At 38.7% G+C, this 27605-nt stretch overlaps 2 protein-coding genes across 5 annotated transcripts in view; one reads left to right on the plus strand and one right to left on the minus strand.

Annotated features, from left to right (window-relative positions):
* SLC26A1 (solute carrier family 26 member 1) overlaps positions 1-26861 on the plus strand; it is a 37306-nt gene extending 10445 nt beyond the window's left edge. The window contains exons 2-6 of one of the 3 annotated variants that reach the window (XM_039724060.1): positions 7413-7516; positions 10500-10582; positions 13707-13786; positions 20439-21090; positions 22420-26861. In XM_039724060.1, the coding sequence (XP_039579994.1) occupies positions 10532-10582; positions 13707-13786; positions 20439-21090; positions 22420-23940 (2304 nt within the window). In that variant the 5' untranslated portion in view covers positions 7413-7516; positions 10500-10531 and the 3' untranslated portion in view covers positions 23941-26861. Of the gene's footprint in view, positions 1-7412; positions 7517-10499; positions 10583-10614; positions 12590-13706; positions 13787-20438; positions 21091-22419 lie in introns of those variants that run through there. The other 2 variants (XM_039724059.1, XM_039724061.1) reach the window with 2 other exon arrangements.
* IDUA (alpha-L-iduronidase) overlaps positions 1-27605 on the minus strand; it is a 46253-nt gene that overhangs the window by 13291 nt on the left and 5357 nt on the right. For both annotated transcript variants that reach the window (XM_039724063.1, XM_039724062.1), the window contains exon 3: positions 402-484. In XM_039724063.1, coding sequence (XP_039579997.1) covers positions 402-484 — 83 coding nt within the window. The remainder of the gene's footprint in view (positions 1-401; positions 485-27605) is intronic.

Below are 27605 nucleotides of genomic sequence, written 5' to 3' on the forward strand. Positions count from 1 at the left end.
ATAGTAGTCAAAGCTAGAAGTTGTCAACATAAATGCAGGGCTCAGAGGAAACTTGAAAGAGTGGATGTTTGCATAAATTTATGGGAAGTTATACCTGGAATATCTGCTTCTCTGGCCCTTTTAGGTATATGTCAATGGGTACAATATTCTCATCAAGAGATCTCATTTACAAATACAACCATCTGAAACTGCCTTTAAAGGCAATGAAAAACAAAAATTGTGTTGTCTTAATTGCTGTAATATCCTTTTGCTCACACTAGGACATGATGTAAAGGCAAATAGGTAAATAATGAATCTTTTATCAAAACCAGCTTTGGAAAAGCTTTCTAAGAATATTCTAATGATTGTACAAGATGAACGAACAGATACACCAAGCTGTGGAAGCAGGGAGCTGCCCTTACCTGGAATCAGCTTATTTTCCCATAGCCAATCCATAAGGTTATCCAGGGCAGTAAAATCGTAGTTAAGTTTGCCATTCACCACTCTGAAGAAAAAAGGCAATAAAAACTACAAGTGTAAATATTATGGCAAAAATAGAACTTAGATTAGTAGATAATGAGTCAGATGGCTTCCTTCTCAAAATTTGCGTAAGACTTGGGTTCTTGGAATTGTACACAAACTTCCTTTCTCTAAAATAACAGGTGTTCACCATAAGCAAGTCATGTCTTTTGCCTAATCCATGCCCTTTACCGACTTCAGCAGCGATAGAAGCAATCTAATGTACGGGTCTGCTTGATGAATTCTGTTTTTTCACAGAATATTAAGATTTTTAACTCTCTGCTGAAGTAAAATTTACATAGATTTTCTTTTTTGGCTTAAGTTGTTTTTTCAGTTTCCATTGGATTACCCACTGCTAGGCCAGCTCTTTTCACACTGCCTCATATGCAGTCTTTCTTAAAGTACTCCTAATCTGCAGTATATAATATAGATTACTTAGTAGCACTCCTTATGGATTTAGGTCCAGATGAAAAATAACTTTGTATCTTTCAAAGAATGCTGAATTTATGCACAAAATGTCTGTAATTTTTACCTCATTGTAAGCATCTGCTTAATATTTCTCCTGTACTCCCAGGATCTCAGGCAGCAGATCTTCCATCCAGCTTTGAATAAATGCATTCAAAAACTTAGCACCCTATGATGCATTCCCTTGTGTCAAGGAATCTTGCAGGAACACAGGTACCAAAATGTGGACATGCACATGGATGGGAACAGAAGAATTCTTTTATCCAGGGGATGAAAAATGGCATTTGCAATTTATATGTGATACACTAGAAGATTTGCTTTAAAATGCTGAAAGGATTTTCTTGCCTGGCATCCAGTAGAAATAAATACAAGGTACTATGCAGGTCAATTTCCCACATCTTCTGAACTTATGGCCTGATTTAACTGAAATCTGAAAGGGATGGAGAATTTTTGCCAGTATGAAGTGCCAAATAAGAATTTACAATGAACTTCTGTTGAGAACATTTTGGTAGTGTGACTTACTGCTGTTTGGCCAAGAAACAGCCTTGGCCTGGTGGCCAAATTCTGGCCTCAGTATGACCTGAGCAAAAGGCTTTTTAAGCACCCTTGACATAAGTCCAGCCCCAGTCACACAGTGGCACTGCATGAAGCCTTGGCAACCCCTCTCAAGGCTGATTTCTCCAACCATGCTGGGACAGTACAACTAATTTTTCTGGTACAGTGCAGCTGACCACTGACCACTTCCCCTGAAGTCTTGCCTGCTCTTTCCTAGGCACTTTGCCTTTGCTTGGGTGGAAAGCTATACAAGTAAACTACAGATGCAATGCTGCCGGTACGATGGAAGGGAGAGAGACAATCACAGTTCTTGCACAGCATGACAAGCAAACAGGATTAAACATGAGAAGGAGGACATCAGCAGAGCTCTTAAATCATTGCTGGGTTCTGTGCTCAGAGTGACAAGTTGCTTCTTTCTGTGCTTCTCCAAGCATTTCTGAGCCTCTTTAATGGAGGCCCTTTCTCTGTGCTTCTTTGTCAAAGAAAGGTTTTAGTGAAGAATCTGTAAGAGCAGTTCCAAATTCTCAGAGAATTAAGAAGGGCTGACAGAACTGCCTAGTGAAAACATAACGGAATTCTGCCATATGAAGAGGACAAATCTCTGATCTAGATCTCAGGATCTAGAAGAGGAAGACAAGGCGGGCAAAGTAAGTAATAAGGGAATTCTGCCATATGAAGAGGACAAAGAAGAATCAAATATGGACAAATATGAAGATCTCTGATCTAGATCTCAGGATCTAGAAGAGGAAGACAAGGCGGGCAAAGTAAGTGTAACATACGCCATATCCACTATGCCAGCTCCACATGTTATGTAACAAAGCACACAGTCTTAGCCCCAGCATGGTCACACTCTTTTACCAAAGACCTGAAGCAGGTTTTTTCTTTTTAAAGTATGTCCCACCACAATGACAGAAACTGTCATGTATGCAGTCACTGAGGGGCTTAGGGTTCCTGCCCAAATCAAATGGAGCAGCTGTAAAAGAAGCAAATAGCAGAAAGAAATTTATTTGTTTTAGTATGCTTAAAAGTATTTTAAAGTCACTGTTGAACTAAGAATGGCCATTTGGAACCTGGGTGTTTTTTGCTTAGACAGAGGTTTTAAAAAAAAGTCCTATTCCAAAGTTCAAAGACAATTTTTTTTTTTTTTTGCTAAAACTAGTTCTGCTCCCTCAGATCCATTAACTATTTCCAGTTGTACCCTGTGTTCTATTGAATAATTTGCTTACATGCACACTTACAGTCAGTGTGCGTAAGAATTATTAACTACACTGTCTTGTAAAAAGTTAATAATGCCATACAGATAAACGCAAAGGAACTAGGGTCTTCCTGGCTTCAGTCTAAGGTCTACACAGTATTATTTGAAAATATAATCATAAATAAGCATATAAAATATAGCCATAAATAAAACCTTGTATTTGATGCCTGTACACTTAAGATCTCAGGACATTTACATTTTTCCAACTGCACCAATTATGTAACACATTTAAAACAGGATGCCATTGCCAACCACGACTGAGTGACAGTACACGAGATCTTTTGTTATGCATGTAGGTGTAGAGGCACATCTTATGTTCTTTGGCTGACCTGTCACTTTATAAGAATTTCTTCTTCCTACCAAGTGAATCAGACAATATGCTCTCATTAATAAAATGATTACTTGACTGACAGAATTGACACTTGCTCAGATTTTGATCTTATCCTTACCTATACTGCATTCTTGATGTGAGATCGATGAATTATTTTACAGCACATACAGTAGCCGCTAGAATCTGGGTTGCATGGTTGCCTGCCATGTAGTGACTGGAAGCCATACTGACTGTTGCACTTGAGGCACAGAAACTGGTACTATTTGCAAATGTTCTGCATGGACAACATTGGCTTAACTGCCAGGGGCTTGCCAGGAGTGCTCTGAAGACAATTTTAGGACACTGAAGACCAGACCATGTGACAAGGTAAATCCATGGCAGAGGACAAATCCATGGTCAAAGCTGTTCAAAACATCTTTTTACATCTAAACTGTTGGTGGAACATCATGTACCTATAATTGGGCTCTTGGTTGCAAGCCCACAGAATTTCACAATCTACTTTTTGCCTGCTCCTCTTCGAATATTTCTGTCATTTCCTAGACACCACTGCCTTCATTTACAAGCAATCAGAAGGTTATGTACTCATCATTTCATTTGAGGGCTTGCAAGACTACGGTTGTTCATTGTTTGCTGTCAGGTATTTTGAATGTCAAGCAGCAGTCACTGTCCTGTCTGTGCCTGGCTTTCAACTGTTCCTCAGCTGGGATTTTTCTGGGAAGCTTGCAAGATAGACTTTCTTCATCTTCAGTCATTATAAACAACTACACTAAAGCACATTTACTGGCATCCTGGCACCAATGCCCATAGAAGCACCAGGTCTGAGACTGCTATATTCCAGAGACTGTTACCTGCTGGTGAGGAACCTTTCCAGTCTGTATCATGGTCTTAGTTCCAGACTCATGAGCTGCCTCTTGGGAGCAACAATCATGCTGTGAATATGAAGAGCAGTGAGGAGTACAAAGGGGTGTCTGCTGGTTGTCACAAAATCTGGTTGCTCCCTTCCTAGGAAAGGTTTGCTTCCTGGGCAATACTTTGCTGAATCAAAGGCTACGTGCCCATCTTAACTGCTTTCCACTACCACTTATTACTGAAGTAAAGTTTTTTCAAGTATAGGGGGAAATTTTTTTCAGATGCATAGGTAGCACATAGGTAGCTTGCCAGGGTGTTTTAAGATACTCATGCTTCTTTACCATGCCACTTTCAGCCCACTCTCATTCACAAACTTAATCCCTTGGGAAGGCAGAGGTAAGACAGCTTTAGCTGGCACCTTGCATCACAGCCAGATCTGCTCCAGCTAGCACAGCTGCAGATACTACTCCTTAGCCTACAGCTATTGCCTCCCTCCTGTGCCCAGCATCTCTTGCTTCTCTTCTGCCCTGCATTGATCCTGTCCAGGAACATAGTTACATGCCCTGGAAAACATGTGCACACACAGACATTGGACCAAATATCTTATCTAGAGAAAAGAGAGAACAAAAACCACAGGCAGGGAGTGTTTCCATTCCAGGTGATCTTCAGTCAAGTACTGAATCTCTGATAACACGTCAAGCTAACTTTATCAGACTTTATTGACGTACTGAATTAAATCTCCTGGGACAGGAAGCCTTGTGGCTGACCCCTGTCAGTAGGTCACAGCCCGTTCAGGAATAAAAATGTACCATGTAGGGTAACCATCAACAGATACTCCGTTGAAGAGAGCCTAGGATTAAGGATGGCTGGGAAATACCAATATACTAGAATAGCACTCATCCTCATCTCTGACATTCTCATTCAGCTAGTGTGGTCTCCCTTTTGTGTTTCTGGTAAACACAGCTACCACACACACCAAAAGCTGACATAATCTGGCTTGCTTCCATCAGTGTCTGAGAACAGCCTCTCTTTGGGCAGATTGGCCTTAGTGGCTGGCTAACTCCCACAGCAACACAGCCTGCTGACATCCTCATTGGGAGCTTCTGCTTGGAAAGATTGCTCACCTAGTTCCAAATGTAGTCAAGAAGCAGGGACAGAAAACTGGTACAAGGTGGTAGCAGAGGAGAGATGCAACCCACACCTGTAAATTTTTCAGCAGGCTGTTGGCCAACCTCACACTTGGAAGGAGTCACCTAAAAAACCCCTTTCTCCAATGAAGGTTTTCTGTGTTACAATCTTAGAGAAGCAACAGTGCAGTGTAAAAGACCACCTTGCTATGGCAGTATCTAGTACTTCTGCTGAGATAATGATCATATTACATACCATTATTCATCTGGTAAAGATCCTTAGCTGTGTGCCAGACCATCTTTGCCCACCCTTGCAAGGGGACTCCTGCAAGCACTCTTGTCCAGTGTCCAGGTCCAGGATGTGGACCAATGGTAACACTATCACCATTGCCCTCGATGAACGTAAATATGCATGATAATTAAATTTCTCCTCTCAAGACTAAATGAAGTGAAAACAGCTCTTGAAGTAAGTGACTACTATAAAGCGTGTCCATAGATACAATGTCCCAAGCAATTGCTTACCACCTTTCTAGAATCCATTATGTCATTTTATAGATCGTAAAACTCCAGAACACACAAGACTGTCCTTCTACCCTGGAAAGGACATTAGTGTCTAAAGTCAAGCTGTTCACTGCAAGCAAACAATAAACTTCCAAAGGTTCCCACAACAGTAACTGTTGGGGGAACAAACAACAGTAATCTATGCCATTTCAAATTCTTTCTACTACAAGGTGCCCCAGAAGGAAAGGTCTTCAGAAGTACCTGTCCTGCTTTTAGCCAGAACATGCTGTTAAATGGACAAGGAAGCATGTAAGCTTAAGAGGAGAGCATCTACAAGATGAAGGTCAAAAGCTTTGGACAGAAAGTGTCAGCAAGTTTTTTTCAGAATGGAAATTTGCTGTCCTCCAAAGTGCCTCTTACAACACGAAAGGATCCCACCTCCTTAGTTTTTGTAATTACTTTTGCAGCTATGAGGAATGAAATGAAGCCAGTTTAAAGGTCAGGTTTTTACAAAGACTTTGTTTGCTCCAAACCCACCAACTGTCTACATAAGCTTCTTGTTCTGCTGAGTACTTTAGAAACCTCTGGACCTTAAAAGCAGATCCTAAGGAACTGTGAGCTACTGAAATGTTACCTCAGAGTATGCAAAGGGCCGAATAACCCTCATTAACATTAACATTCACCTTTCCAGAGGCTGAATTCTCAGGAATTCTCTTCAGGTCTTGCCAGTGTCTTGCCAGTGTCAACCAAAAAATCTACCAGTCTGGTATTTCAGGTTTAAGTACAAGATCAACAACTAAGAAATCAGTAGACTCCTGGATTATTAATAAACAACACTTCCCCCTCCTTAACTGAGTGGAAACTAACAATATAGTACTCACACTAGAACTGCTTCCACCCTCTTCTTGTTCCACTTGCTCTCACTTCCCATGATCATTACAGGTAAATTGGCTCATGTTCACAAAATAACCATGATAACTTGATAGTTTTCAGGCTGACGAACACTGATTCTTCCTCCCCGGTCGTCCCCAGACAAAACACAGCCTGTGTTTTTCACATGCCTTGCTGACTAAAAACCTAAAACAGAGGCTTCTTCAAAGGCCAGAGACTATCACACCCACACTAAATAACCTGTGTATTTCACCACTTCTGTGTCTATTTATTAACATTAATATTTTTCTGCATTTGCTTCTCAGCTCTATCATTTGTGTAAGTGAGGTTTGAAAATCTTCTTGCTTTACAATTAAGGCACAGCCTCTGCAGAGAAGCACAATGCCCACCACTTCAGTCGGTGCTGGCCCACGCTTTGCACAATTCAGTCACCCTACAGCAGGAATGAGTCAGCCCAGCAGTAAGAGGAGGATGCATTACAAAATCACAGAGCCAGGCAGCATCCAGCCTCTGCTGATGTCACAGCTTGTCACAGTTAATCCATCCACACAACCAACCAGCGTGGAACATGCGCAAAAAGAAGGATGGGTATGAATCCCTGTGACTTAGGAATAAACCGCTTCAAAAATGGAGAATACATCAGCTGTTATTTACTGGAAATCACTGCCTCTTCTACAAGCCAGCCAAGAGGCTGTGCATTCAGCTGAATCTCTCTATTTTTTTAAAAATGTAAAAATAGAACTGACTTTGATCTATACAGCATCTTAATAAGCATCTCTGCTCTTTGAAATCAGCAGTGTTTGAGCTTCACCTTGCAAAGCAACTCACAAAATCCTTGCTGTGGTCTGGCTGAAATTCACAGGCACAGAATTGCAAGCAAACAATGGATGTTTTCAAGCTGATGCTAATCACGGTCTATGATTTTCCATTTCTTACTCAGCCTGCTTTTGTGAGCATAGTCTCAGTCCTTCTTTCAGCAGTGAGCGTGCTGTGTGTGAGGGGAAGAGAGAGGCAGACAAAGCACCAACAGCTTCCTGTGCCGAGGTGAGTTAGCCTCGGAAAATATTGTTAAGACTGTTGTGTCTCTACTCCCCCCCCCACACCCCTCTTTCCCTTTAAAACAAATTCCAGATGTAAAAAGGGAAACAGGCTGTAGAAGCAATTTAGGCAAAGGTATATGCTATTTTAGTATCTGACCTCTCTAGACATATGAACATAGCCAATCAGATCACTTAGACATGGACAATTCAGTGTCGTGAGACCCTGCAATCCCTCGTTCAGGTTTGCTATGTTCGCATTCATTTGCAAAGGGAGATATTAAATAATAAGGTGAAATAGCAGAAAATGCTTTTCAGCTGATTCTTCACTACAAATTTAAAGGCTTTGCAAGTGACTGAAAGGTTCAGTCACTGTATGTGAGCTGACTGCTAGAGGATACCTTTCTGATTGAGTTTGATGTATGAAACTGATCAATTTCCTTCTGCATAATACTCTGCTACAAGTAAAATGTTCACTGTGGTTTGTTGCTGCCCTTGATGATCGAAGTCCAAATAAAGTCACCTATAAGCAAAAGTTTTGAAATGAGGTGACAGGGAGACTAAATCAATAATGAAGACTAAAGATGGACAAGGAAGAGAAAACATGACCAAATGCTAAAACTAGCTTACTTTAAGCACATAACTCCTTTTGGCACTGCCTGGGAAAGTTGTCACTGAACTTTTCTTCCCAGGCAGTGACAGAACAGTTCTCTGTATGCATCCAGCATTCTAATTCAAGTACACACAATACTGCACCTCCTGAAATCAACCTCCATGGTACATATTTGACTTACCATTTTCGTTTCACAGTTCTGTTATTATCACCTCTTTATGTTCACATCTTTATTTGCTGTTTATGCTCCACCTATTATTTTGCTGCTAGCTGTACCAGGAAAAACAGTCCAAAAGTATGTGACTCCGTCTATATCACCGAAAATAGCTTATTTACTGTTGTGTAAATCTTAACATTGAGAGGGAATTACTGCCCTCCTTGTTGCTAAATATGCAACAAGAACCAAGTTCAGCAATGCTTTACTTAGTGTGCTCTTACAAGCACTTTGCTTGCTGTATGCTTGCACATACTGTAATTGGACCTGAAATTTTGCAATAATGCACAATTTACTACTTTTACCAGGTATTTTAACTTTTTCCATTCTCAAAACTTTTTTCCACTTGTCAAGATGTGTACTAAGGAGCACGTAAATGGACAGACCAATAGTCTAAGAAAAGAAAAACATGGAGGTAAATACTGAAGGTGTGAAGATTTGCAGCTAGATTTCTCAGCTGATGTACTTCTTTTACATCTAAAATACAGACAGTCTGATAAAGTCCCACAGCTATGAATCTATTTTGCATATCAGATGTAGTTTCAGGTGTCTTTCTCTACCAGTCCTTGATTCCCCATGTGCAACTTTGTGTCTAACTTGAATATGTCACTTTTTTGCAAAATGATACCAAGTTTATTTTCTAACTCACAGACAGTCTGATAAAAGTCCCACAGCTGCTGAATCTATTTTGCATATCAGATGTAGTTTCAGGTGATTTCTCTACCAATCCTTGATTCCCCATGTGCAACTTTATGTCTAACTTGAATATGTCACTTTTTTGCAAAATGATACCAAGTTTATTTTCTAACTTCCTAATGTTTAATAGCTCCTGATGGTAAAAAGGCACAATAAATATGCCTTCCATATCTTGTTCTTAATCGTGAAGAATTTTTGTGATGAGTGGTTTCTGAGTTCTACAGAACTGACAAACAACCACTAGAAGACAATCTGGAGAGTGCAGCTTTTTAAATGGCATGCCAGTGTCTGCTCTTCACTCTCAAATATAAAACATTAAATTAAATTTAATTAACATTAAAAACATTCTTACAATTAAGGCGGTAAAGCTAGGCAGTTGCATTTATAGATAGTTTTATATGTGATACAAACCTAAAAGTCTCTACAAACTGAGATCTGATAATTATATTTTGAACCTGGGTGTGGTATTACAATTTAGACTAGTGGTTTATTATTAAATACAGTATGGATAGCTCTTACGTTCCATGATCTTCATGTTCATGTATTACCCTTTTTCCTCCCCCATCCTGAAAAACTTCCACTAATATGAAAAATATCTCCTCTTTCAATATAAAGATGCATTACATTCTGTGTTTATGAAACATGAAAATTTACTTCACAATGCAGGAAGAAATAATCTGTTTTCTTTGCACCCAGAAATTGGTTTTCAATATCCACTTAAGATTACATACAATTTCAAGGAATGGGTGAACAAGCTTCAGAATTCCAGAGAGACTATCTTTGCTACATTAAATTTGCCTCTATGGTATACAAATATCAGTAGTAATATTCATCTTCATCAATAAGCAGGCCTTGGTGCTACAGTCCTGGCTGTTTGGAGATGAAACAACAGGAGTTTTCCTTAGAAGGCAGGAAAGCTCAGACAATTTACACTCCATGTCAGCTGATATATGTCAATTCTTCCTATACGTAAGATTTATCAGCTAGACCCCCTTCACGATTTATTTCAATAAAAATGCTTTTTCAAAGGCCAAACCTCAATTAGTGACAATTGACAACTAAGCACTAAGTGTAAGGACAGTTCAACATACCTCCTGCCCTAATCTCATTTAACACATTAAGAGCATTTTTTCATCTAACTAAAGTTAGTATATAAAACCGCTGAAAACTCCAGTTAAAAAGACTGTAAAAAGCTATATCTGGACTGCAATTCTATTTGAACTCCACACAGTGTAACCAGCTCTATTAAAGCAGAATAGCAGAGATGAGTAAGAGGTCAGAGGTTACCAGCTTCTGTAATGTAATGATTTAAAGTTTATCTTTTATCTGTGGTTACACTCTACAGGACAAAGATTTTTCAAGTGCTAGTGTTTATTTATATTATCTCACTGCAAACATTATGAGAGCAATACCCAATTGGAAAGGCCTGCACTATATCATGATAAAATTTCTAATCTATTCCTATAGAAAGCTGTGATCTTGAGGTACTGTGCTACTGGATGCTGATACGAGAACGTCTGTGGAACTACTGCAGCTACTTTGTGCCTTTGGTAAGTGCTACTCCATTGATTCTGTGTTTGTAGTGGGAAATATAAAGGGGCATGCATGCTGAATGACAGCCTTCCTCAATTTTGAATATACAAATCTGCATTGTATCTTGCTGATCTCAGTTTCTCCTGGAAACTGTGCAACAGTTTTTCATTTAACAAAAAAATCAATAACATGACTCTCCACATATATACACCACTTTCAGCTGCTCCAGGTACTTGTCACAGCTAGAAAAGGTATGTGGAATGCAGAGCATAGTAGATTGGAAGGGAGTGGATGCTTACTTTCAGTGCTCCCATCTTTCCTATCAAAATGCAACCAAATGTGTACTTTTTAGGCACATCACCTATTTGCTATGATATAAAGGTAAATTACAGAGCAATTGAGGCTTGAGAGCATTTTAAACAATGCAGGCATTAGGCTTAAGAGTTTTTTTTAATTAATTGAATTCCTGAACTTCCTACACATGCACAGAAGGAAGAACATGCCTATTCCATTTGGACTACATACTTTTGAAGATTTGAAATTATTGACTGTGACCCAGTAAACAAACACTTTTAACTATGATTCTGAGATTAAATGTCTGTATGTGACTAATTTAGCATTAATTTTTTAACAGTTAGGTTACCGGATTTGAATTGTACGCAGCAATGCCATGAATTTTTCTGAGATCATTGAAAATCCTCAAGTAAATGTGTTAACAACGTCAAATACATTTTATGTTTTTACATCATTTATTTCATAAATACTTTTGTTCAATTCTGCTTTTAACCCTTTACAGTTTTTTAGGCAACTGAAACTGTGCATCTGTTCATAAGGATAAATAGTAAGTCATACAAACAAAAATCATCTGTAAACTCAAAATTAATGGTCAATGTTTGTCATTCTTTTCTACTGTCGTTTCTATTCTTAGAGATAGGTGTTTCACAGCAGTACCTCTTTTGGCTGTTTTGGCCAGACACCACTGTTTCATTACTCAGCAGCTGACAAGGAAAGACAGCACTTTTAGAACTGAGTGTTAGTGTCAGTGGAATTCAACCAGGATGGCGGGACCAGCCCACTCAAAATTATTGCTGGACTGAAGCCTTGATGAATGACTTCTTGTAATGGAGTATGAACCCTCATCTCCACAATCCATTAATGAACCTTCTGCTGTCAGTATTTTGGAAGGTTAAGTAAAACTTGTTCATCATAAAACTCAGTTCTGTCAAAACTATATAGTTTTCAAAATTTATACAGATAGAATGAGAGATTGCTTTATTTTGTCAATTTTTTCCCATGTGGAACTGTCCTGTCCAGAGATCTTCAGCCTCATTGGCACTGTACTGCACCAAAAAAAATGTTCAGAATTAGTATTTGAAGTTTTTTTTTTAGATTTAAAAAAGTGCTATTTTTAGGCTAGCTTGAGGCAAAACAAAGTTATAACAAACTTTATATGGAAGGGGTCAAGTGATAATGATACAATAATATCCTCCTTTCTCTTAGGAGCTTGATATTCGGAAAAGTGCTGTTGGAGAGAAATGCAGAGGGGTCTCTGTCAAAAAAAATGCTAAATGGGCAAACCCCCATTATTCTGAAAATTCCAAGACTGTAAATACCAGAAGTAACAGAATGTCCAAATATTGGACAGGAGTTGAAAAGGAGAAAAAATTTATTTAGGTACTGAAGCAGATGGTACACACATTTTAGGAGGTCACCAGACATGATAACTCTTGGTTCTAAGATGTAGGTAGTAAAATGGACAAAATGATGAATTTGAGAAACTTGAGTTTAAGTCATTTTATTTTTAATGAAGAAATACCTCAAGGCTACAATTAAATTAACAGAAGCAGTGAAATCTTCTATTCTGTAGAGCACAAAACAAAAGAAACACACTATCTTTGTGATCAGCATGCAAAATTCATAAGGTGTACTACTGCATCCCCTTTTTTCTAGGAGGCACTTTAGCAAAGGGAATAGGAGTGGTTGACAAGATCTTCCATAGCAAAGAAGCAAGCAACAGGGTTTTGGTAAGAGAGAAATTACCTTCTTTAGATTTTGGATTTAGAACGTCACAACTACTACTACTAAGCTCCTGGTTGTAGCTAGTTTTAAGAATCCATGACCAGTTTAACATCACAGAAGTTCTATTTCTACTCCTCCCTTGCCTAAGTTTTGACTTTTCATTTACATAATTTTTATGTTTCCTTCTTACTTTTAAAGAGCAGCAAACAACTTTTTGCACAGGGATAAAAGACAATGTTGAAACCTGGCCCTCTCTAGCCATGCTTGTGTGCCAACAACACAGTCTTTTTGTGACCTTTCAACTCCCGTCTCAGATACTGCATGCCAGCTCGTCTTCTTGCTTGGCTGAGAAATAGACACATTTGCTCATCCCTTAGCTTGTAGGCCAGCTGAATACAGTCTCTACGGGTCATGGCCTTGTGCCCAACCTGTTAATCCACACTGCTTAGTAACCATTAAACATTACCGATCACCTTTGTCAAGGGGAGGAGATGGATGTTTATTTATCACTTGGATAGGTCTGCACTTACACAAAGATCTAAGATAACTGAGAGGGAACTTGGTCATTTATACACCTCACAAGAATGAAGTAGACTTTCAACAGAAGTCTATCTTTGTCCTTCTGATCTGCCTACATTATGAAGTCTTCGGTTTACACAGAAGCAAAAAATATTGTGATCTGAATGTGCTGACATATAGAAAAAGAACTCTGACCTTCAGTTCTCCCATCCTATGCACTGAGCAGAACAGGACTTATTCCAGCCTGCAAAGGACACAAATCTCAAGCAAGACGGAAGTTCTATTCATACACCTTGAACATCTAAAATCAAAAGCTAATGCTACATGAGGATGCATAAACCAGATCAAATCTCAGAGGAGAAGCAGCTTCAAAGGTCAGAGATGTGCTAGCCTGAACTCAGCACAATTTTTGGATCAGTGCTAGTTAATTAATAATCTTATGCATTATTTAAACTCAAATCCTCACCTAGCGATACACATATATCCAGCTTTACAAAGTGATACAAGTGACAACACGCTACCAAACACCAAGCTCAAGATTCCATAACAACCCATTCTTACATTAAGGAATATTTAGCTAATAATTTTCATTTATGCAAATAGAGCGATGTCTGGCTGACGACTTCCATTCATTCCAACGTGCAAAAACAGAGCTGGTACATTCCTGTCAAAAAGCTATCCAGGTAAGAGATTGTCTCCCTTCCAGTGCCTCTGAATTCAGGTTAATTTGTTCTTTGCCTGTTTTCAAAGGTGCAAAACTGCCTCTTTTCACTTACTTTGCTTGTGCTGTTGGTGGTTTTTTTTGTTTATTATTATGTTGTTGTTCATAAATATTGCTTATAAGGTAGACACTGGGCAAAAGTTTGTAAAGCATACAGTCAGCTGTAAATGGTACAGCAATTATTTTTCCTGCAACCCTCATCCAAGAGTTCAACCATTTGGTTAGTTTTTATTCTATTTAAGAAAATTGCGTATACTAGGCTTATCTTTGTTTCTCAAAGTACTACATTGATATTGAAACTGAGAGCATTTTCTTAGTGCTTAAGTACAAAAAAAGTGTTTCCAAAACACTGTCCTTATTGCATGCAGTAAACATAAGACGCCACAGAAAATAACAGGAAAAACCATGAGAATGGACTATCAGCTTGGTTTTCTCTGTGACAGCTTAGTATGGCTAAACAATATCCAGCAAAACTACAGGAGAGAACACAGAGCTTAGTATTTAACTTCATGAATGATGACCAGGATCTTGAAAAGCCATCTTGAAAGACTTCTTTTTTATTTTTAAATAACAGACTTTCACTTTGAAACAGCTACTTTCCCAAAAGCAAGAAATCTGATTTTTAGGAATGTTTTTTGAATCCACAGGAAATGCCTTTTTAGTGATCCTGTCCTAAGACTCTCCAGAAGAATAATGCTGTCTTGCCTTCAAGAGCATATCAATAGTTAGATCAGCATTTTCTGGAATCCTTGCACAAAAACTCTCTCTGCAGAATGAGTGAAACTACTCGACCATGTATCTGCATGTATGATCATTCCCAGAGATGATCTTAATGGGCCAGACTTAAAAACAGGTGCTGGCTGACTGCATGAGTTCCACTGCAGCCTTTTTCATCAGCTCTGGGATTGTTACCTGTCAGTGGCTGTCACCTTACTCACTGAGATATGAAACTGAGAATTCTTGGGAAAACAAGACTTGAATCACAGCTGCTGGTGAATGCAGGCATTTAACAAAGACTTGCCTGAAAAACCCTAAACCAATTTACAGTTGAAAATAAAAATTTTGAATTGGAGATTTTAATTAGAAATACACAAATCTGAAAGACTCTCAGAATAAATCTCTCCTTAGTATAGCAGTTTAATTCGTAGAGGATATGATCTGGCTTTCCTGACTTGTAGAGACCACTGAGCTGGAATGCTATTTCCTCTTTCACATTTAAATTAGTGTAACATTGAAACTCAACACAAAAAATGCTTTGAAGCAATAATATTTTACCCCATATAGTGAAAAAACAAACCAAACCTAACAAGTTTCATATGATTTTTCTACAAGGCATTGCCATGTACTGTGCCTGTAGTCTGACAGTTTGCTGGGTCAGTCCATAAATAAATAGTTTTGGCTGCTGGCTCCTTGCTTAAGTTTGCTTCCAAGTACATCTTAGCTCTAAAGATGAAAATACAATAGCTAACGTAAGGCAGAGAGAAACATTACTCTCACTTGTTCTGTTTTAGTACCTGATGACTTCTAAAACTTTCAGGTTATGCTGACATATCTAAGCAACGCTGTAGAACAAAAGATTAATAAATCAAAGCAATAGGTGCTAAAGCAGTAGTGTCTTGTATTATATGCAGCTCAGCAGACTTTATTTCAGACGAGTCAGTTCTCACAAACTAAATCTATTCCTCACATCTGTTCAAAAATGTCCAAAGCACCAATTGCTGGCTTAGGTTTTTATGTCACCATAAAGGGTCAAAGTGCACTGGGACATAGTTTCTAGGTGCCTTCCTCTGAAAAAAAAAATCCTGTTTGCAAGAATAACACACCCCTGTACATTTAATCAATGCAACATAAATAAGCCTAACCAAAGAGCTTTTTCAGAATTGTGTCATTGCTCAAAACCAGAACAGTAATGTAATCATAGCCATTAGAGCCAAGAAAGATTTCTATGAGAGAGAAAAGGTTTCTGATATGAAAGATAAGCAACATGAACAACTCAACACCTGTGTTTCCTATCAAATGTTTAACTAGACTTAAGTCTCTCATGTTTTTCAGTGAGTTATGCAACAAATAAATACAAAACCCACCCTAACCACATTCGTTTTTAGTGGATTTTTTATAGCTCAAACATGGAGAAAACAGTAAACATCACTTGGCTTAAACTCTTTAAATGGCTCTATCCTCACACTTGAAATCACTATTTCAGCAAGTGAACAATTATACTATAGAGCTGTGATACCATCTGACTTGTGTTCTAAAGAAAGCATTTAAAATATCTCAACACAGGGAGACAGGCTCACCCTTGCTACTCCCTCCTGGGCTTTACAGAGACACAGCTTCAGATTTTTTGGTGGACAATCCAGGATGGGGAAGCAAAAGGATGCAAAATAATGAAGTTTTTTAGGGGTTGTGCCGTTTCCCAAAGAACAACTTATCCATTCAGAATGGTTATATATGTAGCAGGAGAAACTGCCTGCCAAAGAAGCTGCAAAGAAAAATCTCACATGAACATACTGTGATGAATGTTTCTTCCCCTGCAGAGAGATTTTGTCAGGTTACAGGTGTGATGAAAAGACAGGAAGAAAGATGGGACTAAGGCCAGTTAGAAAGTCAGCAGTTTGTCTTGAATGGTTCTTTCCCTTGTTTCTCTTTTTCACAAAATAAATTGAGTCAATCAATGCATTTAACCTGAAAGAATGAGTGGTTCAGACAAGGCTCTGCTCAATTGCTTCTCTCATATGGTCAAGGGAAACTTGAAAAAACTTCACTGTGAAGATTCCAAACATAAAAGTACAATTCAAAATAACCAAGACTACTTTCTGTTGTAATTATATGAATGTTACACATACACATGAATGTGCACACAAGTCAACTTTCACTTGTTTAAACAGTTGTTCCAATTCTGAAGTGCAAAGAACTAAGATGTTTTATGCTATGTGCTGTTTCATCTGTGCAGCCCTGTTAAGAACAGCTCTTTCAGCAAATGATGACTTGAAAAAAATGCAACATTATGTTCTGTGGAGCTCTGGAGGAAGAAAGGGAGGAATACTGGGTTTCCACTTCATAGTGTAGCCTAAGCTGAAAATGGGTCATTGGGTGAACAGTAAAGGAATCCACTTACTGACCTGCCCTAGGGCTCGTGCATTCTGCTCAAGTACTACCACTTTGGGAGAATGGTGTTGGATCTCAGTGCCAGAATTAGAAGGCTGGAGTCTGCTCATGTGCATAACAGTTCTCCTCTCCTCCATTCTGTCTTTGGAGCTGGCAAGAACATTGGAAGCTGTAAGCTCTGCTAGGCTGCATAAGTGCACAAGGTATAGCACACATCTGTGGTGGAATCCCACTTCCTCCAGGTGCAGCAATAAGTTACAGGCATCACAGCCTGGCTATTATTCAATTACACAGCTGAAAAAATGTTGCTGATAACAATGCTCCTGCCCTTATTTGGTGTGGCTTTACTGCATTCCAAAAAGCAACAAGGAAACTTTAAACATTAACAGTTTCTGGATACAAATCTAGGTTGAGACCTGACTGCTTAACAGCTACCACATTCATTCGACATAGAGTCTGAAAGCATACAGAGCAGAATAAACAGTTACTTCCAGGAAGAAAACCTTTATTTTCAGGAAAAAAAAATCGAAGAAAATTACTTACTGTCAGCTTGAACACACAAGATACACAGTTTACTTTACTACCTTTTTTTTTTTTTTTTGGCTGATGGGGGAGGCTTGGTTGTTTTTTACAAAAAGCTATTATTTAATAGATTTCCAAAGAAATTATGTGCCAATTATCTTATGTAATAAAAATCACTTTTATCCCTCAGGGGATAAAACAATACACACATCTGAATTGTAATGTGGTTTTTTTGTAAATACCAAATTACTTCCAGGTAAATTGTATGAGATTAGAGAGAGGCAGACAGCAACTATTCAATTAAATATATGAGCCTAGTGTACAGAAGCTGATGTAATCTTTTTAATGTAGCCTATAAAAAGCACTCATTGGATATTGAACTGCCCACTAGCTTTTAAGTATGTCCAGCAAGGGCACAATAGTTACTTCCTGACTGGATGAATTCACTTGGCTGTAAGAAGTGAGTAGCATTTAAATAAGGATTTGCTGTCCTGATGCACAAGCCTCTCATTCTCCAAATTAATTTAGGTAAGACAGGAAGTATTGGGATTTTGCCTTTTAAAAATGAGTGCCTTTATTACACTTGCTAGCATTCTGTATATGTTAACTTTATTCATATGCTCATAAGTACTTCACCTGGTGTTGCAACTTCATTTATCTTTTCTGTCACCTTTACATTCTAACAAAGACTAGATCCAAACTATTTTCCTGTCCAAGCAGATCTTGCCTAGCATAACTGTGCAGTACATTAGAGTCTGAAGTAAACTTAGCAGTGATAAAGAATGGACATGGATCTTTATAAGTAATTATATTAAATTGTAATTAGTGTTCCCTTATGATGGAAATAAGCCTTACTGACAAACATAAAGAAATGTATACAATGGGAGCTAAAATGTATTTATGTAGTTGGGATGGATAAAACTCTGCTAATTTTTAAATGCATGTTTACACTACTATGCAGGTTCTTTTCAACTTGGACAATCAGTCCACACATTTCTAGCAAGAATCTCTACTCTGCCTTTTACCAAGTTATAAATCACCTATAACACCTGAACATCCTGCTTTGAATTGTGGTTAAACTTTGCCTTAGAAATTAGAAAAGCCTTAGAAATCATGATGTATCACTTATCTGTATGCTGTATCATAATACCTGGGAACTTGTTTAAAATTTCTACTCCAGTGACAGATATATAATAATCTTCTTATTATTTTCAATCTGGTGGCAAAACATAATTATTAAAATCTTGAAAACTATTTCTAAGCAGGATAGACAAAAGACTTTCTAATAAGTCACTCTCAGTTTGGACTACTCCAGGACAAAAGCCTACAGGCTATTGATAATCTGTACTTTTGCTTTTCAATTATGTTTCCAGTTGGACTCATTAACACTTTCTAAATTCAGAATTCTACACCTCAACAGGCTGTTACCTAACAGCTACAAATGAAAATGTTCTTCTTAACAACAAAAAAAACCCAGGAAATTTGCAGAGAATTCTGTCAGCTGCATCTAAACTGCGTACTAATTTTTTAAACCATTAAAATTTATCAACAGAACACTGTGCCAGTAAGTTTACTTCAAGTTTTATGAAACTGATGGGTACAGAGTCTGTCGCTAAACACTGAAAGAGGAAAGAAACAGCTTTCACTTGTAAGTGAAGACAAGCTTTGACACTATGGCAAGGTCAGTCCTGGCACCAAACAGGATGCAGAGATCCTGGCTATTAATGACACTGTGAGAAGCTGAGCCTAGAAAAGGTCTGCTTTCCTAAAAATTCTGCATATTGTTGTATTAGCACATACTATCTTCATCTAGATCAGTATGAGTCACTCCTCATCTCCCACTACTCTTACATAGGCATCCTCACACAGAAGTCTCTTCTTTCTCTCTACTGATAACCAGAAAAGATTTGCCAATTGGCATAGCTTGTTTAACATTTTCCATCTGTGTGCTCTTATTTTATTTTTTTAGCTATGTAAGTTAGGATACTTGCATGTTTTGCCTCTTAGTATGTTCCTACCTACCCCAAAATTACTTATGAATGCACTATGCTAATTTCAATTTAATTTGACAATTGAATAAAAATGCAGAAATCGAGTTTGGTGAAAACAGTTGTGTCCACTGAGGCAAGAGACATCAAAAGCACTCCATCAGGGGAATACAAATCATCCCAGCCATAACATACTAGAAAACAATCAGGAGAACCACAGGAAACACTGCTGCGCTTGTTCTGCTGTACACATAATTATTTGCTGTACCATTATTGGCAGAACCAAGTTGGGTAACCATGGGCTTAAACCTGAAAATAATAACAGGCAGCACTCTTCCAACGTGGTAAAATCATGGTGCTTGGTCTGTATGTTGCCAATATGGCGGTATCTGTGAGGAGCCATTTATTACCAGAAGCTGCACATGTAGCAGCTACAAAGAGTCTATCAATTGTTTGTGTACATATCTTTTATGTAAGACTAAACTGTTGCTCTCCAGAAAACTTTGCTTTACAGGTCCTACCAGCAACATTTTTCTCCTCTGCATTGATGACAACTGCCGTGACAGATCATTATACCCCATTAGAGTTACTAATCAATGATTACAAGATGTACTCACTATACAGAAACAATACAACCTACCTCACTAGCACATGTTTATTTCACACCATCAAGTCCTACTTCTGGTCACAAAGACCTTTACAATAGAACATTTAGACTAGATGATGGAAATCTTTGTCATACCAAAAAATGATAACTTAACCCCATTTTTCTTTATTAGAACAAACTGGATTCACTTGAAAGTACTCCTTAATATGTGCAAAAAAGGGCAGATTTATTTCTTAGCCTTATGAGTCACTGGAGCCCTATGAGAGTGTTCTTGTTGGGATGATGCTTCCTTAAAAGCAAAATCAAGAGACAAACTTTTAGTGTTAAGTGACTGTGTTAAAAAAAACTTAATGAATTGTAACCTGACACATATTTTCTTCACTTTGCAGGAACACGTTAAATGAAGTAAATACTGAGAAAATGGAAAGACCACTTGAGACTACCAGAATGGAAAACAACACCTCATCCTGCTTTCTCATGAAAAGAAAGACTCATGTCAAGATTAACAGGAAAGAAATCATGCTAGCTAAGCTGAGAAAGAGCTGTGCCTGCACACCACAGAAGCTGAAGAACTTTCTTATGGACTTCTTTCCTGTTTTACGATGGCTTCCCAAGTACCGATGCAAAGAGTACATTTGGGGGGATATTATGTCTGGGTTAGTGATTGGGATCATTTTGGTGCCCCAAGCAATTGCATATTCACTGCTGGCAGGTCTGAAGCCCATTTATAGCCTTTACACATCCTTCTTTGCCAACATCATCTATTTCTTAATGGGCACATCCCGTCACGTCTCAGTTGGCATTTTCAGCTTGATAAGCTTAATGGTGGGACAAGTTGTGGACCGAGAACTTCTCTTGGCTGGGTTTGACTTGAATGATGATGCCCCACCAGCCTCAGGTGATGGCTCTCTGCAAAATGACAATCTGTCCAACACAACTGCCTTCAACCTTACCATTGTGGGGATAAATGCCGAGTGTGGGAAAGAGTGCTACGCTATTGGCATTGCTACAGCCTTGACATTCATGGCTGGAGTGTACCAGGTAAGTGGTTGCTGACATCCAGAGGCAAGGTATGAAGTTCCTGAAGTTTTTTACATGACCTAACCTTTGGCTTGACTGTCTTTCAATGAGATACATCATTAGTTCATTTGAATGTACTTTGGGCTGCTTTCTCCAGGAAGCCTAATGGGAGGCAACTCAGAGACAGCATGAGGCAGGCAATTTTCTTAGTTGCTAGCAAACACAGGCAAAACAAGAGTCTTCTGAAAGACCATCAACACTGTTTTGATACTCTTCTGCTTCTTGGCCTTGTTGTTTTCATGAGATAATGAAGCCCAGTACAGATATAGGAAATGCCCAGGTAGCTGTGTACTTAAAAATGAAGAAATAACATTTTCCCTGGATATTTTAATAGAGGTGTATACCTACTCAACTACTTCTCCAAGTTCAGAATGAGCAGCTCAGTGTTTTGGTGGAGAGTGCTGTGCTCTACCAAACTGCTCTCCAAAAGATAATTCAAAGAAAGGACAAGAGGAGAAATACACTGACTAACCCATTTTTCTGACAATGGCTGTGCTGGACTCCTTGACACTTGTCAACAAGGATATCAAGAGAGCACAGAAGGAATCATCATGAACATACTTCTCTATTAACTCTGTGCATGTGTGTGCGTATATATGAATATGCGTATATGAATGCAGAAAGAGCTAGCTATCTTCCTGCTGTAGTAAGAAATTTCAGGCCACATATATGAACAAAAAAATGCCCTTGTGAAATTGTATTTTCCAAAACCATCTAAGGAGAATCAACTAGTTAAGGACAGAATCGTGGAGTTTGTGAGCTGTTCTGACACTTCTGATCTGAGGCATGCCACAAAGGCCATCTGTGCTTCATTTTCCCTTCTGTCCACAGGGCTAAAATTAAAAGCTGCTTAATGCAAAAGCTAAAGTAGGGATCTTATTCAAGTTTTGTTTACAAGGAAAAGGCCATACATTTTAACTTTATTCACTTTAAGACAGAAAAAAAGGAAAATTTACTTTGGTATAACAGAAGTATTTTGGACCCACTGCTCTTTTGCATAGGGAATAAAATTCAGGCAAGCCATTTCAGTGGAGTCACTTCAGACAAATGTGTGTTTGACCACCCTGTCTCAAACCCCTCATTCACCTTTTGGGTTTGTAGCATTCCAAAACAATAAAAGGAATCATATTTTAAAAGCAGACTGGAAACAAAAAAGGATAATTCCTGTTTCAGGAATGAAATAGCCAAATACTATTGGCCTCCAGCTAGCTCTCCCCCATCTGTAGCTAACTATTTGCAGCAACGGTTACATCTCATGGTTTGTTTTTTTTCCTTCTTCTGTTTCCTCAGGTTCTAATGGGGATCTTCCGTCTAGGTTTCGTATCTATGTACCTATCTGAGTCCGTACTAGATGGCTTTGCAACTGGTGCTTCCTTAACCATTTTAACAGCTCAAGTGAAGTATCTTATTGGAATAAAAATTCCACGTAGCCAAGGGCATGGGATGCTGGTTATTACCTGGATTAACATTTTCCGGAACATTTCTCAGGCTAACCTTTGTGATGTCATCACAAGTGCCATTTGTATTGTGGTGCTGGTCACTGCTAAGGAACTCGGAGATCGGTATAAGCATAAACTGAAATTTCCTCTTCCCACAGAGCTGGTAGTTATAGTTGTGGCAACACTGGTGTCACACTATGGTAAGTTAAATGAAGTGTATGCATCCAGTGTTTCTGGAGCTATTCCAACAGGATTTATCCCTCCAAAGGTACCAGAGTTCAACTTAATGCTCCGAGTTGCTCTAGATGCTTTGCCTCTTGCCATAGTCAGTTTTGTCTTCACTGTATCCCTTTCTGAAATGTTTGCAAAGAAATATGCTTACACCATCCGAGCCAATCAGGAAATGTTTGCTGTGGGGTTCTGCAACATCATTCCTTCCTTCTTCCACTCTTTTGCAACCAGTGCAGCTTTGGCAAAAACACTCGTCAAAACATCTACAGGTTGCCAGACTCAAATCTCTGGAGTAATTAGTGCAATGGTGGTTTTGCTGGTGCTGCTGTTCCTGGCACCTCTCTTCTACTCCTTGCAGAAGTGTGTCCTGGCTTGCATTATCATTGTGAGCCTTCGAGGAGCCCTGAGGAAGTTCCGAGATGTGCCAGCACGGTACCGTATGAATAAGGTGGACACACTTGTTTGGGTAGTTACCATGGCTGCCTCTGCCTTGGTCAGCACAGAAATAGGGCTGTTGGTTGGCATTGTTTTCTCCATGTTATGCATCATTGTTAGGACCCAGCGGCCACGGACAGCCCTGCTCGGTCAGATTCAAGACACAAGCTTTTATGAGGATGACTTAGAATATGAAAATCTCTCTACTGTTCCAAAGGTCAAGATATTTCGCTTTGAGGCCCCACTTTACTATGCAAATAGAAACTACTTCCTAAAGTCTCTGTACAGATTGACCAATTTAGATCCTAATCTAGAAGCTGCTAGGAGGAAGAAATATGAGAAGAAGGAAAAGCAGCATCTGAAAAAGGGAAACCACAGAACTGCTAATGGACTGGGCATCGGAGAAACCACCTTGCAACTAGTTCCTAAGCAAATTGATTTCCAAGCCCTTGTTGTCGATTGCTCTTCCATCTCATTTTTGGACACGACTGGAGTTAATACTTTGAAGGAAATCCTGAAAGACTACAAGAATTTAAACATTTCTGTTCTCCTGGCTTGCTGCAATCCCTCAGTGATAGACTCTCTGAAAAGAGGGGGTTACTTTGGAAAGGATTTTGGATGTATGCAGGAAATGCTATTCTACAGTATACATAATGCTGTGATGTTTGCAAAAGACCAAAAGCTTCCAGCAGACTGCTCAGTTTAACCCTGTGTCTTCCCTGATGATTCAGTACAAAGTAAGAGCTAGAGAGGGGTAGTTTGCAACAAGTAAATTATCAGACACACTGTTGGCTCTGTAAAGCCATTCCCCCAAAGAGTTCCACCTTATGTCATATGCCACACAGGGCAGCCACTGGAGAGGCAGTCCAGGACAAACATGGAAAGGTTAGATCACCACCTTCACTTTAAAACGCAGTGATTGACTTGTCCATCAAGTCTGTGACCCAACATGGATGTCAGGGCACTGCTGTGCTGGAAGGCCTGCCCAGTGCTGCTCTCCCAGTGATTTAATGGCTGGTTTGTGTTAAGAAGGCTAAGCCACTTCCATGAAAATGCAATCAATGGCATTCTGGATACATAATTGTTTAAATTGTGGCTAGCAAAGCCCTATTCCTTCCAGTCATTCTATGTGTACTCCTAGACAAGTCCCCACTGTTTGCATAACAATAAAATGTATAAAATATTGTGGAATGTAGAATATCTCTCCTCCTTGATCACACAAGCTTAATAGGAGAAGAAACTATAATCCATCAAAGGTTCCTCTCAAAATGACCATTTTCAAAAATTTCTGGCTTTGGAGTTACAGAATTCATCCGTTCTATTGGATTAAATCTGTCATAATTAAGTTACTGAAAGCTGTGATACCCCTAATCATGCTGGAAGAAATATGACTCTGATGCGCAAATTTGTAACTAGAAAAAGGATAAACAGGATTTTTAAAAAAATGAATGGCTTTAACTGGCAGCTACCCAGCTAGTTTGCATCCTGTAAAATAAGCTGCCTCTGGTAGACAGAAGCAACTATAATTCAGGGATACATAAGAACCATCAAATATAAAACCTCAGAGTTGTGATGCAGCACATCACTATCTTCCTACAAATGCCTGCCTGGGTTCAATGAAAATAAGGGTAGGGTGGGAAGGTAAATCTGCAAGTTTTCTTGAAGGGGATTGATGGATCAGTCAGAATTGCCTGGCTGGTCCTTTCTGACGCAATGCTAATGAAGTATTACAAGTAACATACATGGGTCAAGTAAACGGAGCAATGCTTTGTAACTTGTGCATCCCTCTATGCTGAAAAACTTTCACCACTATTTGTACATACTACAGATGTTGTGGGGGTTTTGTTTGCTTGGTGTTTTCTTCCTATCATATTAATCTTTGAGGTTTGAGGTCTACTAGACCATGTTTTCTGGGGCTGGTTACTTTCTATAACAATTTGCATTAACTGCTATGCATTATACTTTATGTCATCAGTTGTATTGTTGTATACGTACGTTCTCTCTTCACAATTAGAAATAAGACTTGGATTTTGATTGTAACACAGTATGCAGCTCTGGCCCATGGCATGGGCAGAATATTCTGTTTCGTGCTCAAGTTTATAATTACCTGCATGAAAGATAAGACAGCTGTGCTCACTCTCTCTCCTTTTTCATGTCAGGTTCACATACCACCAAGCATGGAAGGAAATTCTATCACAGCTGTGCCTCTCAAAACTAACAGATTCTAGAAATAGGTTCCATATATACAGAAGCCATTTCTTTGCCCTCCCATTTAAAAAAAAAAAAAAGTCAAACCAACACATCATATGACTTACTCATTTCAATATTTTAGGTCACTGAGTGAAAGAACAGTCAAACTGAGATTCTCTAGGTGCCCCAGAGCCTGTCTGGCTCTCAGAAAGAAGTATTTCCTTACAGGAAAAGCAGTGCACTTCCAAAAGACCAAAAAATATCTTCACCAGGACTATGACTAGCACAGTATCAGGTTATTCAATGCTGGCATTTTCAGGCACTCATTACGAAGGCAGCCTATCAGCTCCACACTGATAGTATTGCTAAAGTAGCAAAACCTGACAGAAGCATCTGACGAGATTAAAGGATTGATCATTAGCAGTATTTTCCTGTCATAAAACAATCCACATTATTATTTAAATTGCTGACTTGGTATGACTAGCTTCTTTCTGTTCTAAAAGGAAGTAAGCAAGGCCCAAGGACAAAAACTGCTTAGTACCTGATTTTGTTTGTAACCATTCTTTGATCAGGGAATTCCTCTTTTAAGGTCCTGTTTGGGCCTAACAAGACAAATGGGTTTAAAAGAGTTACTACCAGATGGTATCAACATAGACACTCTTAGGACACTGTGCTAAAACAAGCTGTCATTGGAAGTCAAATAAAACATCCTACCAATCTACACTTTTTTTAGCTTTATGGATCCAGCTACCAACATAGAACACAAATAAAAAAAAAAAAGCAAAGATACCCTTAGCTTTAGAATAACCTTATTTTAAAAGACAAAAAAAAAAAATTCCAGTGGAAAGTGTAGCCTTGCAAGAGTCTCTGGAGAATAATGAAGAGGATAAGAAAGTAAGAGTGGGAAGTCTCTTTTTCACCATATTTATTTTACATTGGTACCAAAAGATACCAAAGTGAAGAAACTTGACTACACATATGAGAGAAGGTAAACTTTAGAATTTACATATGAAGAAAGAAACTATTGGTCACAAGGAACTGTAAGAACAATTTCCTGGTTTGGTTTTACTGGCAGAGCTGGCTCACAATCAACTGTGTTGGACATTGTCAAACGCAGCATGGAAACACCTTCAGTGCTAATGATGTAGGGATGCTGGCAGACTGTGAATTATTTCTAAGAAGTATGTCAAAGATAACTAAAAAAGCAAACCTTTTTCTGGTACATCTATGTTTGCTATACTGAGTTATACTAAGATTAAAGATATGAAGATTGAAAATTAACAAAAACTGCTGATTCTCTTCTCTCCTAATTTACCAGTAATTAGTTATCACGTCTTGGAGAGGAGCAGGGGATAGGCTGGTAATTCCAACTAGGCTAATACTAATATTGAAATAAAAACCATTATATGCCTTTTAATAAATGTTATATGCTTTATATAGGTTGACTGTATTTTTGTTCACTGTGATGCCTTGTGATTTACCATGTATCATGTATCCAACAGATCTTAGTACTGCTACATAAAAATTGAAAAGCATTCTTATTGTGGACTGTGTCCCTTGGAACTGGGCAAAGAGCTGGAGTTTTCAGCTCAAAGTGTCCTGTCTTGTTGACTAGTGAAGCATGGCCAGAATGTGTGGGCTAAGTGTCAAAACAGTTCTGTTTACTGGCACTGGTAACCAACAACCTGGGAACTGTCCAGTCCATGAAAGACATCCTAGATTTCCCCACAATCATGAATATTCCTGTGTCACAAGACCAAGAGAAAAAAGTGTGCTACTGGTTGGAAAATAAAACTAGGAGTTCTTTGAAAACAGTTTGCCTATGGTATCCTTTCACAAGTGGCAAAATAATGGGCTGACTCCAAACAAAGACAAAGATAAAGAGGGGAGCTTGCTGTACTAAAAAAAGGTAAAATAAAAAAGGGATGCAGTTGGTATCGGGGGCCTAAAAAATGTAATGAGAAAGACCATTACAGAAGTGAGAAGGGGATGGTGGCAGTCTTTTATTTGAGCACATCTATTTCTTGACAGAAACATTTAAGGAACCTTTTTTACAGATGCTGGCAGCTGTGAAGAAAAGAAAAGCCTCTATCTGCTAGACTTCCACAGAGGTCCTCTGTTTTTTCTCAGTGCTCTTCTTCAGTCAAGTGCCCGTCTCTACATTCCAAGGAGTGTTCTCTA

Source organism: Passer montanus, unplaced genomic scaffold (assembly GCF_014805655.1).
Source record: "Passer montanus isolate IOZ18808 unplaced genomic scaffold, ASM1480565v1 scaffold52, whole genome shotgun sequence".
Lineage (NCBI taxonomy): Eukaryota > Metazoa > Chordata > Aves > Passeriformes > Passeridae > Passer > Passer montanus.